Here is an 11,956-nt window from a genome sequence, read left to right as displayed (position 1 = left end):
AACTTCAAGCAAGCGTCATCAACTTGTTACTCTTGGGAGTTGCCGCTCCCTTGACGGCTTGGAGAAGAGGATTTCGTGGAGCTCCTCCAAGGAGATTGTTGAGGAGCCCCGATTTCGGTTGTGAGAGGTCTTGTGCTCACCTCACCGGAGTGGTGAAGAGCAACTCTAGTGGAATCGAGGTGTGGAGCGGTTCCTTGATTCAAGCCGGCTCAAGATCAAGAGGTTCTTGATAGAGGAGCGGTTGATTCTTGGAATCCACCTCAACGTGGATTAGGGGTGACCGGCAAGTCATCGACACCACGGGATAAACTTTTGTGTCAAGCTTGGTTACTTCTCTTGCTCATTTTAATTCTTATTTTACTTTGAGCAATTTACTTTACTAGAGCTTGTTTTGCATCTTGTCACCCTAGGTTGCAAACCCATCTAGAGATAGTAATAGCTTGACATAGGGCTTTTCTTTGTTACTAATTAAATTTCTCTAGTGTTGTTGGCTTTAGTTTTTAAACCACCTATTCACCCCCCCCTCTAGTCGGTGTTCTTGATCCTACAGCGTGGCACAGCTTCTGCGTTTGTTGATGCTCCTCGTCGAGCTTGGCTTCAAGCTCTCGGAGTTGCACCAGCTGTGCCTGCTGCTCCGCCACGTTTGCGGGGGTGGATGGCCAAGGCGCTGCAGCTGGACCCGCCGCGGCCATCGCGGCGTAGGTTCCGTCAGCCGCAACGTCGTCGCCGTCGCCGGGCTCTCCTATCACAGCGACGAAGCACTCCCGAGTTGGATCGTAGTCCCCCTCGCTGGAGTCGTCGGAACAGGCGAGGCAATAGTCCGCCGCAGCCTGAAATGACAAGAATGCTTCGAGATCACGGACCCCGGAGTAATCCCACTCCGGGTTCATGCGACCTCGCGCAGGGATAGACTCCTCGTCCATGGAGCCAGGGTATGAGCTATCAGGCGTAGACGCGATGAGGTTGCGGATCGAGAGCAGATGATGCTCAGGCAAATCCTCGTACGCGCTCATGTCGGTGCTGACAGATGACGCGCAGGTTATGGCAGAGGACCGCATCCCGTAAGGGAAGAGCGGTGGTCTTGACGCGCCTCCTGTCAGCATTGCTGTCGGTGTTGCCGGCGAGGGGGCGGCGTCTCCCCTTGTGGCGCCAGTTCGTGGCACGCTCGCCTCGACCCGCGTGGGGGGACCAGGGAGCGCCACTCTGCACCGTTCGATGCGCGCTTGCCGTGCGCGCTGACCCATGCGGCTCTGGCGTCGTGGTGGTAGTGTAGGGACGTCGGAGTTGACTCTGGGTGGGAGGCGCTCCATGAGGTAACCGTTACCGGTTGCCCGAAACTCGAGGCTCCCGAACCAGATCACGTACCCAGCTGGGAACGAATCCGACACGCCCATCGGAAACGGGTTTAGTCTGCACGCCATCTGGAGATCAACTGGAAAGCAGAAAAGAGTTGTCACGCAGCGCCCCTACTTGGCGTGCCAACTGTCGGTGTCCAGACCTCGCGGTCTAGCACCAACTAGTGAATATGCTACGTGTCCCTGCCTCCAGATGGTTGATGCAAGAAGAAACACAATGACACTGGGTTTATCCTGGTTCCGGCCGATGAGGCCGTACGTCCAGCAGAGGGGTATGCACTGTATTACTTGCACCTAAGTGCTCGTAGTAGGGGGTACAAACTGTGGCGAGAGAGGGAGGGAAGCTCCCAAGTCCCGGATGCGCTAGGGTTGATTGAGGCGAGTGCCAATATCGAGTGGGGGTGTGTGTGTGGGGATGAGCGTGTGATCGTCTGTGCATGCTCCTTCTCCTTTTATAGACCAAGGAGGTGGGAGTTACACGTGTTGGATATCTACGGGTCGTCTCTTCTCCCCCCGGTCCGGGGGAGCACAGTTGGTCTTCCTTGTCACCGAGCACCGCGGAGCATGACGGCAGGCATGGGCGTCGTCCTTGCGAGTTCCCCGACTGCACCCAGGACGTGTTCGTGTCCTGCAGCGCTAGTTGACGGTGTGGCGACGGCTGTAGAGGTGCGTAGAGCCTTGCGTCAGAAGAGGTGGGGCGTCGAGGGTGCCGGCGCCCAAGTCTTGCCCCAGTCAAGAGCCGTACTACGTTCGAGGGTCGCCGTCCATGCCCTATGAGGGTCCTGCGGAGAGGAAAAGTACAAGGGGTAGGCGGTATAGTGGCGGGAGGTGTTAGGCAAGTCCGCACAGGGCTCCGCAGACCCGCCCCGCGCCGGGAATAGCGGCACAGTGGCGGGTGCAGGCTGATGAGACGCCGGTCACGTCCGTTGTGTGGCATGATGGCCAACGCCAGCTGACGCCGCCTGACACCGTCTGCCACCCGCCGCGGAGTGGTTGGCGAGTAAATGCATCCCGTCCAGCCGGGTGGTTGAGCCGCAGCTTCAGCCCGTCGAGGGTGGTCTCGAACGAGGCGGAGATTTCCCCCACGCCGAGGCCCCGTAGAGGGCTCGGCTGAGGGAGCCTCGAGTGAGGCGGAGTCCGTCCTCGCATCGAGGGGCACCGACGGGCGACCCTCGAGCGAGGCGGAGATTTCGTCTTCGGTCAGCGAGGCCTTAGAGGGGGCCGTATCGTGGTGCTGTGCTGTGGGCCGAGCGTGACTTGGGCTTTCTGTACCTGATGAGGCTTCGGTCGTCTGAGTTGGGAAGGATCCGGCCCGGGTGATGAAATCTCGTTTCGTGCGTGTTGAGGGTTTTTTATCTCAGGGTTAGGGTGCCCCATAATTATGGTACCCGACACAATTTAAGGAATTGGACATGTTTGTAAGGTCAACCAGAGAAAAATGATGCAGCGAGCATACATCAGCTATATAGCTGCAGTACGACACATGCAAACAAAATTCTGAAAATAGATAGTATCATACTGTAAAGGAATTGTTTGAGTTTACCTGTTGGGTAAATATGCACTGAACAATTGTACCTATATTCACCTTTCAAATTCACTGATTTCCAGACTCTACTGCGAGTTCAGAGAATGAAAATAATAAGGCTGTGTTTAGTTCTCGAAAAAAGTTTAGATTTTGATACTGTAGCACATTTTGTTATTATTTGACAATTAATGTTTAATCATGGACTAATTAGAATTAAAGAATTCATCTCGTATGAATCAGTTATACCTTATAATTAGTTATTTTTTCAACTGCATTTAATGCTCCATGCATGTGTTCGAAGATTCGATGTGACAGATACTGTAGGAACTTTTTTACCAACTAAACAGAGCCTAAAGCTAATTACAACAAACCAAGAAACACTGCAAGAACAAGTAATCCTATGCTGATGCCAATTTCCTCTTCGGCCGATGAATATGAAACCATGAAGTAGGTACATATAAATTATCTATGACTGTTTAAACTTAGATGTTTATGTACTTATTTCATCCAACTTGATCAGCACTGTTGCATGTCCTATATATTCCACAATGATTATTCTTGTACCAATTTCGTCCAACTCGATCAACAATAAACTCAGTAGTTTTAAGTTAGCTAAAACTTCCACCCTGTGCTCATTGAGTATGTGTAACCATTATTTGAATGTAAGCCCCGGCGCGGCCAGCAAGATTAAGCACTACTTGATCACCAGAACCTTCGGAGAGAACCGCCGGAGGGGTTACCGAAGACGATCCCTCGCCGACGAACCTGCTGGAGCAGTGCATACCTCCTTGATGGCCGGAGCAAGAGCGAGGCGACGGTTCTTGCGCCATCCCGGCTCCCGCCACTTGCCACAGTCCAGGCGGTGAATCCTCCATTGGTGGACGAACTCTGCAACATCAGAAATCTCACCGTGTGCAGTGATTGATGATGAAGACCAAACTCGACGTGCCGGGCTTCGACGCCAATCGCCCCGCCGGATTCGCTGCGTGCTGGACTGCCGGCCGCCAGGGACAGGCGCGGAGCCGGCACATCCGCACGAAGCCGTCACCGAGGTGGACAACAGGGCTGCTTGACGTACAGGAGGGAGCCGCCGTGGCGGCCTGCTTGGGGCCGACATCGCCTGACACTACCAGAAAATGCCTCATTCGTCCCTGACTGTTTGTACCAGTTGTAATTTGGCCCGGTACTAAACTTGTCCCGATGCCATTTTAGTACCGGGTCCAAATTTGAAAGACCCCAGAGCCAATTTAGTACCGGACCAAACCACCGGCCGGTACTAAATGTCGCATTTTAGGACCGGTCGGTGTTACCGGCCGGTACTAAAAAGACGCGTCCATTTAGTACCGGCCGGTGGCTTGGCTCGGTACTAAATGGTCCTCCACGGGTTGGTTCAAAAGAAAAACATCTCTCACATAGTCACTTGTGATGCATAGGTGAGATGGTAAGGAAGTAACGCGCGAGGTCAGAGGTCATGGGTTCGAATCCTAATAACAACAACCAATTCATTTTTCCTTTTCTGGGTGACGCGGGTGGTGTATTTAGTACCGGTCGTAGCAATCGGTACTAAATGGACCTCTAGTTAGTACCGGCTGGCCGATACCGGTTGCCACGACCGGTACTAACAGCCCCTACTAGCCGGCACTAATGTCACTTTTTCTTGTAGTGTGAGAAATTCATGAAATGTAAGCTTTGTTGAATAAGGAAATTTGACTGTTTTGGACTGAGAATATTATTCCTACATAAAATATTTATTCTCATAATAAATGTTACCCGGTTCATGGATATTTGAATGTTACAGCTAGACCCATTCAAACATCCTAGATGTCACTTAAATGTCTAGACGACTGGCACCATTACATTACTAGTTGGCAAGAGATGGAAGAGTTGAGACGCGTTCATGTCTGGCCATGTGGGGAATAATGAACCAGGACATGATAATGTACCCCCTCCATCGATCGGATAGTATGTATTTACCAATATATGGAATACATATAACAACGGATAAGAACTAGCATGACCTGGATGATGATCGCGGACTACCTGGCAATGAACGGATAAGATACCTGTTCGACTCTGACGCGTACAGTACGCACCATGGGCGCGGCGGCCGGCCTGTCGTCGTCGAAGCGCGTCATGTGTCTCGTTGTAGACGACGATGGAGCTGACTAACTAGCGTGTTTTTCGTGTGCATGCGTGCGAGCAGAGCGACGACGGCGACGTGATCGACTGCGTGGACGTCTACCAGCAGCCGGCGCTCAAGCATGCTCCGCCCGGTAGCCGACTACTTCGCCAGGTCTCTCCGTCCATCTCCATCCTTTTTTTTTCGTTGAAAATATTGTTGAGAAATAATTAAAGAAAATCTCCGTCCGTCCGTACGTGCTGGTCAATGCAATAATCATGACTTGTCTATTATTACAGTATGAATTATTACTATTCTGTTTCCATTGCTGATTTAATTTGCGCGATGAGTTGATCGAGAGCAGCTGAAGCCGGAGGTGGCAGCGGCCGCCTCTCTGTCGACTCTGCAGGGGCTGCACCCGACGCGGCGGAAACGCGGGAGATGCCCGCCGGGGACCGTCGCGATCCGCAGGGACTCGCCCCGCGCCAACCCGGAGGTCGCTCGCCGGGCCTCGCCGTTCGGGCGCCCCGCCACCGCCGCCGCCGGCAACTCCACGTTCACCCCCCAATTAGTCATGGACAATATGAAGGGCAAAGTGGAGGTACGTGCGTATTCAATCGTCATCAGTCATCAGATCAGCTGTCGATCGGTTAATTATATGCACTATAACATTTTTTTGCGGGTAATTACATGCATCAAATTAATTATTATTATTTTCTTCGATCTATCTGTAATTAATTTCGTGCGTGCTGCCTCGTACTCGTTATGTAGGTGGCCGCTGCGTACGCGTGCAACATGCCGTACCTCGGGGCTCGGGCGACCGTGCCGTACTGGAAGGTTGACGTCCACCCCGACGAGTTGTCCATGAATTACCTTCTGATTGGGTACACGCTGGACAAGAGTTTCACGCCGTTTCCGGGGTCTCCGCCGCCCAAAACTCTTACCAATCAGATAGCCGTTGGCCTCGTGGTAAGTACGTCCTTAGCTTGCTCGAAACAGTTCGATTATACTCCTATATATAGGAGCGATGCTGCATTATTAATTCTCATTATCCTAAATTAACCACCTTTATTATTGGCATGCGTCGCCGATCACAGACTTGGCCAGCGCTCTACGGAGACTCCCTGTCAAGATTGTTCGTGTATTACTCTGTAAGTGTACTGTTTACACGTACGGACGAGCACCATGCATGCATCCCCGTGCACGTATTAGATTGTTCTAAGACAAATTGGCAAATTTTAGCCAAATTTATTCAAAAAAATTCAATAATATTTATTGTATTTTAGCCAAATTTATTCAAAAAAATTCAATAATATTTATTGTACCAAATTTGTTTTATTGAATTCACCATAATATATATATGTTGATAGTGCATATGTTGGATAGTATAGTTATTGTTGCTCTGTTTTTCTCTAGACTTGGTAAAAATATTCAAGTTTGACTTAAGACAAATCTAATATAATATGTAAATAAAAACGGAAGGAGTAACTAGCAGAATCTTGAGATAATGACGCGTGCACATGCAGTAGTAATTAATAATAATGTTTCTGGCCTGCATGTCAATAATAATATATGTAATATGCTTGCCGAATGACGGTGGAGTGAACAATAACTGCTTCAATCTGGATTGTGGAGGATTCCATCTTCAGCCAAGCCCCTTCGCCCTCGGAAATTCTTTTAGTAACTCTGACTCAAAGGCATCCACAGAGTACGTGACCGTGATGACCTAGCTAGCTGACTTGGCAATGCACGTACGTGGCATCTATCCACTTGGCAACGCTAGCTGACTTACTTTGCATGCACGCATATACCTGCAGGATCCGACCGGGGAGAACTGGTGGGTGACGGTGATGGACCACGCCATCGGCTACTACCCGGAGACGGTGTTCGACACGCGGTTCCCGGAGGCGTCCTACGTGGAGATGGGCGGGCGGGTGCTGGACACCAGGCCCGGCGGCAACCACACCACCACGCCCGGAACGAGATCCGCTGCAGTTGAGTGCCCTGCAGTGGTGTCCCTGACACATGGGCCCCACACATGCAGGCCCACCTGTCAGTGGCCCAACTGCAGGCTGCCGAACTGCAGCGGATCCCTTTCCACCACGCCCATGGGTAGAGATGGTAGCGGATCGGGTTCGGTGCGGGTATCCGCGGGTTTCGGTTTTTCGGGTTTCGGGTTTGGTGTTGGTTTTTCGCCCACGGTTTTCAGGTTCGGGTTCGGGTTCGGTTTCGGGTTCGGTTTCGGGTTTTGGTTTCCACACGTGGATATCCAATGGATATCCGAAATAAATTATTTGGAATTAAAACTCATGTTTTATAATATGTTAATGATAATTTGTTTACTTAGACTATTGAATTTATTGAAAGTTGAGTCATGAAAATATTTATTATTTGTTGCATCTTGTTTATTCATGTGAATATGTGTATATTTATCTGCGGGTTTCGGGTATCCATTCGGGTTTCGGGTATCCGCGGGTTTGGTTTTGGTGATGGATTTCCACCCGAATCGGTTTCGGGTTCGGGTTCGGGTTTCGATTTCGGGTTTCGGTTTTGGGTGCACGGAGACTCCACCCGATCCGAACCCGACCCGTTGCCATCCTTACCCATGGGCAACGGCATCCCGTCCTGCGCCGACTCCCGGTTCGCCGCCACCGTCACCGACTACCACGCCGTCAACTACTGCTGATTGGTTGGTGCTGGTTTGGTGTGAGAGAAGAATATTGTTGGCTGGATGCAGATGAAGAGAATCATTTGTTCTCCCTTCCGCTCTGATCTTTCAGAGCTAGCTCCACATCACCTTGGCACCGTGCATTGATCGTGGTCTCCCTTCTTTAAAGCTAGCCCTCCTATCCTGCTCCATCGAACTCTTGTACACCTCAGCAGCTAGCCGTGCCGGCCGGCACCAAGAGTTAGCAGAGCGTTCGTGTCCAATCCAATCAAAGCGAGCAGGGCGATTGTAATCCTCTCCCTGATCTAGTGTTTTGATTTCTAACTAGAGCTACAATGCATCAACTACACAGTGCCAGCTGGGGCTCCAGATGTGAGAGAATCTTCTCGCATTTGTGGCGTGACAAAATTGCTTGTCACACTAAAATCCGGCCGGTGCAATAAATTTGGACCCTTCCTCCATTTGCATTTTCAGAAACGGTTACTAGCTAGTTAGGCTGGGATGCGATTATTGTGCCGAAAGAAAGCACGAAAAAAGATGGGGACGCAACTGATCTGATTCTTCCAGTTCCATATTCAAATAAATGATCAAATCCAGGTGGTGGCAGCCCGTCTGGGAGCTTTGCTTGGCCGCGGTGAGACTTACGTTTCAGCGTCGCGTGCCACGTACATGCTCCGCTTGGCATATGTCCATTATATATTATTTGAATAGTACATGCATGAAAATATCGGGAATGTGAATTTTTTTTAAAGGAAAACTACGGTAACCCTGCGGCTGCCTGAACTTTTCTTGCGTTATGGGGACAAAAATTACAGCGCAAATTAAACAGGGAGCACAGAAAAGGCTCAGGAGAAAGGAGGGGAGGGGAGGGGAGGGGAGCAGATTCAAGTAACTAGAACTAGAGCTAATTAAACAGCAGGGAAATAACTACTCCGCGCTACAAGTATCTTTTTCTTTGGGGAATGTGATAATAAGACCTACTATGTTTACATGCATATAGATAGCTTATTGATCTACAGATGACGCATTAATATTAGGAACCGGCTAACTTACGGCAGTACGGCCGCACCATATTTGAAAACTATTGTTTTACCCCACCCCGATGCCCATCGGGCTCACCAAACTAGCTCCCCCATTTCTTCCCTCACGCTAAACTGCCCCTGCAACGCTGCCATCGCCGGACAGGAAAAAAAAATTCCCAGATTCCGGCGTGACGCCGAGCGCCCGAGCGAGACGGCGATGATGTCAACCAAAAAAATTGCTGAAGCCATATGAGAATCGGGAAAATAGTGACGTAAAACATCTAGATAACCAGAGGTTAAGTACATTTGCAGCAGAAGCCAAAAAAAAAAGAATGCTCGAGCAGCACTTGTTTACGCATTCTCTGTGCAACGATTTTAGGCTTCCTCCTCCCCCAACCTCACTACCGAAAGACAATCTGAACCACCTGTGCTGTCTTCAAAGTTGTTCAACTGCCCCCTGCCCCCAAGTAGAATTGCTTGATCTACAAAGTTGTTTGGCCAAATTCTTCACAGGCACGCTGCTGGTCAAGCCTCCCCCAGTCTTTTTTGTTGAAGCTGCAAAATGTAGTTAGCAAAAAAGTAGCATCTTAGTTTGTGTCGACCAAAAGTTGCTACATAAGGACAACTGTTGCCGCTGCTGTGTTGACCCAATCAAAAAAGAACAAGTGATGAGTTCATGTTATCTCTACCAGCATGAAGCGAAGGGGACAAACTACGACAAATGCTAGCAATTCCAATTGAGCAAAACAAAATCAAAAGGAAAAATGCCTTTCTAATAGCAATACTTTGCCGGACTAATAATAATAATAATTTGCCTAAACATAAGACGAGCAGCCAAATTCTCAACACAAACTAGTATTCTAGTGAAGTGCATCTGACTAGAAAACTGCAGTTAAAAAACTCTTATGAATCATACACTAGTTTTTACTAATACCACATACCACATCAAATTTAATGTGCATAAAAAATTCGCTAATATGCATAACATCTACATGTGAAGAAAAACATTTCCAGCAAGTTACCTACCAGATTTTGTTAACCATGCGAACATCCTCTGTAGTTACTGTCAGTCGATAAAAAACACTACTATGTTCTGAACTTGAGATGAACACCCAAGTCTGACCTTTCTGGTTTAGGAAATGGTAGTAATAAAATGGAAAAACAGTAGTAATAATATCGACATGATGTCAGGATGGTCATTAATTAAAGAATCATATGGTTGAATAAAAATGCCAAACTAATTTTACTCTGATAATTGAGAAAGAGATTGATAAGATGTTGGGCTTCTTCACCCAGATCGATCATTTAGACTAACCTAGCTAACTGTTAGATTATCATTTAGCAAAGAGAAACTACATTTGCATCCATTCATTAATTGAATCTCTAACCAAGCACTAAAATAACATAATATCAAAAGAAAGGGTAAAAACACTGCTACAACCAGAAGAAGAGTAAAAACAGGAGCACCAATGGAGCTAGGGTTGGAAAAATGCTTCTAAATTCAATATGAAATGCTTAGCATCGATACACTAAATGCTGATGCAGCTACTCCTACATGTGCATCAATTGTCCATACTGCAATACTTTATGCTACAACAGTTGCCACATGACGACTCATCAGGTTCTGTATCTGAACATGCAAAAGCTACATGTAACCTTCTGCAGAAAAAATACCTATTGTAACCCATATTATTGCCTAATTCCTACTAATATTATTGCCTAGCTCTGAAAATGCTAATAATATTTAATGTATTTGCCTATTGAGAAGTACTGAAATGCTTCTAGTATTTGATGTATTTGCCCACTGGAATGTAATAAAATACTTCTAGTAATTGATATAATTCTCAATGGAAAAGTACTAAAAATGCTTCTACTATTTGACAAAAATGCCTACTGCGAAGTACTGAAATGCTTATGACAAAAATGACTATTGCAAAGTAACAAGATAAGGGCCTGAATGTGGAAATTAAGCCAAAAATTAAATTGAAGATCAAGAACTGAAAATAGAATAAGTACAAGGGCTTGACCTTCATATGCATAATGCTAAATATAGAAATAATGCATTCGTTAGCCACACGGTCTGGGTTTAAAAATTCCAGACACCTAAAATGGATTTGTTTCCTTCAACTGAAAAATTGAACGGTATTTGTGAGTGAACTTTTATCGCATGGGCTATTGTTCATTAACAACATATTCAGAACACTGATTACTTGCTCATATTCATCATAATACAATGTGAGATTACAGATTTCTTTAAGCAGGCACAGAACACTTGAATACATACTTAGATACTCCAATCAACCTTCATTCACAAACAAAGCATTCATTCAAACAACCATATCTACAACATAAGACCGAGGACAGGATGGGGTAATACCTGATATACTTCTTTGAAGTAAGCATCATCAGTGCAATTGGTTGCTTCTGCTACGACAATTCTCCAGAATGGCCTCCCATCTCCCTGCAATGACATTCCAAATAAAATCCATCACCACATCAGGAAGCAACCACACATATGCAATTCATGCGCGTCTAATTTCCGTTACCTGGCACCTCAGCGTCTTCGGCCATGGCGCCAAGAATGCCTACTTGAACCGTTCCATCATGCCCTTCTCAGGCTTGGTCACACCTAGAGAGCGACCAACGTCAGGAACGCCAAGTGCTCGATGAAAATGCCAGAGAAAGTGAGACAACGAAGAGGGACCCAAGAGCAAGAACCCTCTGGAGGCGTGCGAACCGTAGCGGCAGCCAATGGAGGTGTAGGTCTTAGCGATCGGCTGCACCACCTGCAGCAGCGTGATGCCGGCATCGAGCAGCAGCCTGCCTACGTTGGCACCCGGCCCCGCCATGGTGGCGCGGGAGAGCTTGGGCACCACGATGCCCACCTAGTACCCCGTGGCCTCCTCCATGGCCCCTTCCCCTAGCCACGGCCCCATCCCCTGACCCCACCTCAGATCAGATTAGGATGTGCGCTTAGGCACGCGACGGCCTCTGCCTTGGGGTCTCTACCCCTTATATTCTTGAGCACCACACACTGGGGGGACTCCCCTGGTGAGTTCTAGGGCTCCAATCAAGCCCTTCATTTATTGTTGGTCAAAAATGGTGGCTTACCAGTTTAGACTGGTGATCACCTGTGTTCACACCAACATTCTCCTCCTTGATCATCAGACTAAACTTATAAGTACACTTTTCAACAAAATGACGCACCAAGACAAAAAGATTACAATGGTGAATCATACATACCATTGAACCTAGTTGCTATAGTAC

At 48.0% G+C, this 11,956-nt stretch overlaps 1 protein-coding gene across 1 annotated transcript; it reads left to right on the top strand.

Moving 5' to 3' along the window:
* Window positions 1–4,974: 4,974 nt before the first annotated feature.
* LOC120704957 lies at window positions 4,975–8,043 on the top strand. The gene is made up of 6 exons (XM_039989509.1): window positions 4,975–5,022; window positions 5,084–5,173; window positions 5,364–5,600; window positions 5,771–5,968; window positions 6,817–7,011; window positions 7,996–8,043. The coding sequence occupies exons 1-6, from the start codon at window positions 4,975–4,977 to the stop codon at window positions 8,041–8,043; spliced, it is 816 nt and encodes a 271-aa protein (XP_039845443.1).
* Window positions 8,044–11,956: the final 3,913 nt, after the last annotated feature.

Source organism: Panicum virgatum, chromosome 4K, assembly GCF_016808335.1.
Source record: "Panicum virgatum strain AP13 chromosome 4K, P.virgatum_v5, whole genome shotgun sequence".
In the NCBI taxonomy this organism is placed as follows: Eukaryota; Viridiplantae; Streptophyta; class Magnoliopsida; order Poales; family Poaceae; genus Panicum; species Panicum virgatum.
The sequence above is the reverse complement of the archived record's forward strand: the minus strand, read 5'-3'. Positions and strand labels throughout refer to the sequence as shown.

Excerpts from the sequence above, each read along its gene's own strand:
- LOC120704957 (XM_039989509.1), top strand. The coding sequence starts at position 4,975 with ATGGGCGCGGCGGCCGGCCTGTCGTCGTCGAAGCGCGTCATGTGTCTC. Across the intron at positions 5,174-5,363 it reads GTAGCCGACTACTTCGCCAG|CTGAAGCCGGAGGTGGCAGC; the intron begins GTCTCTCCGTCC and ends GATCGAGAGCAG. Across the intron at positions 5,601-5,770 it reads ATATGAAGGGCAAAGTGGAG|GTGGCCGCTGCGTACGCGTG; the intron begins GTACGTGCGTAT and ends CTCGTTATGTAG.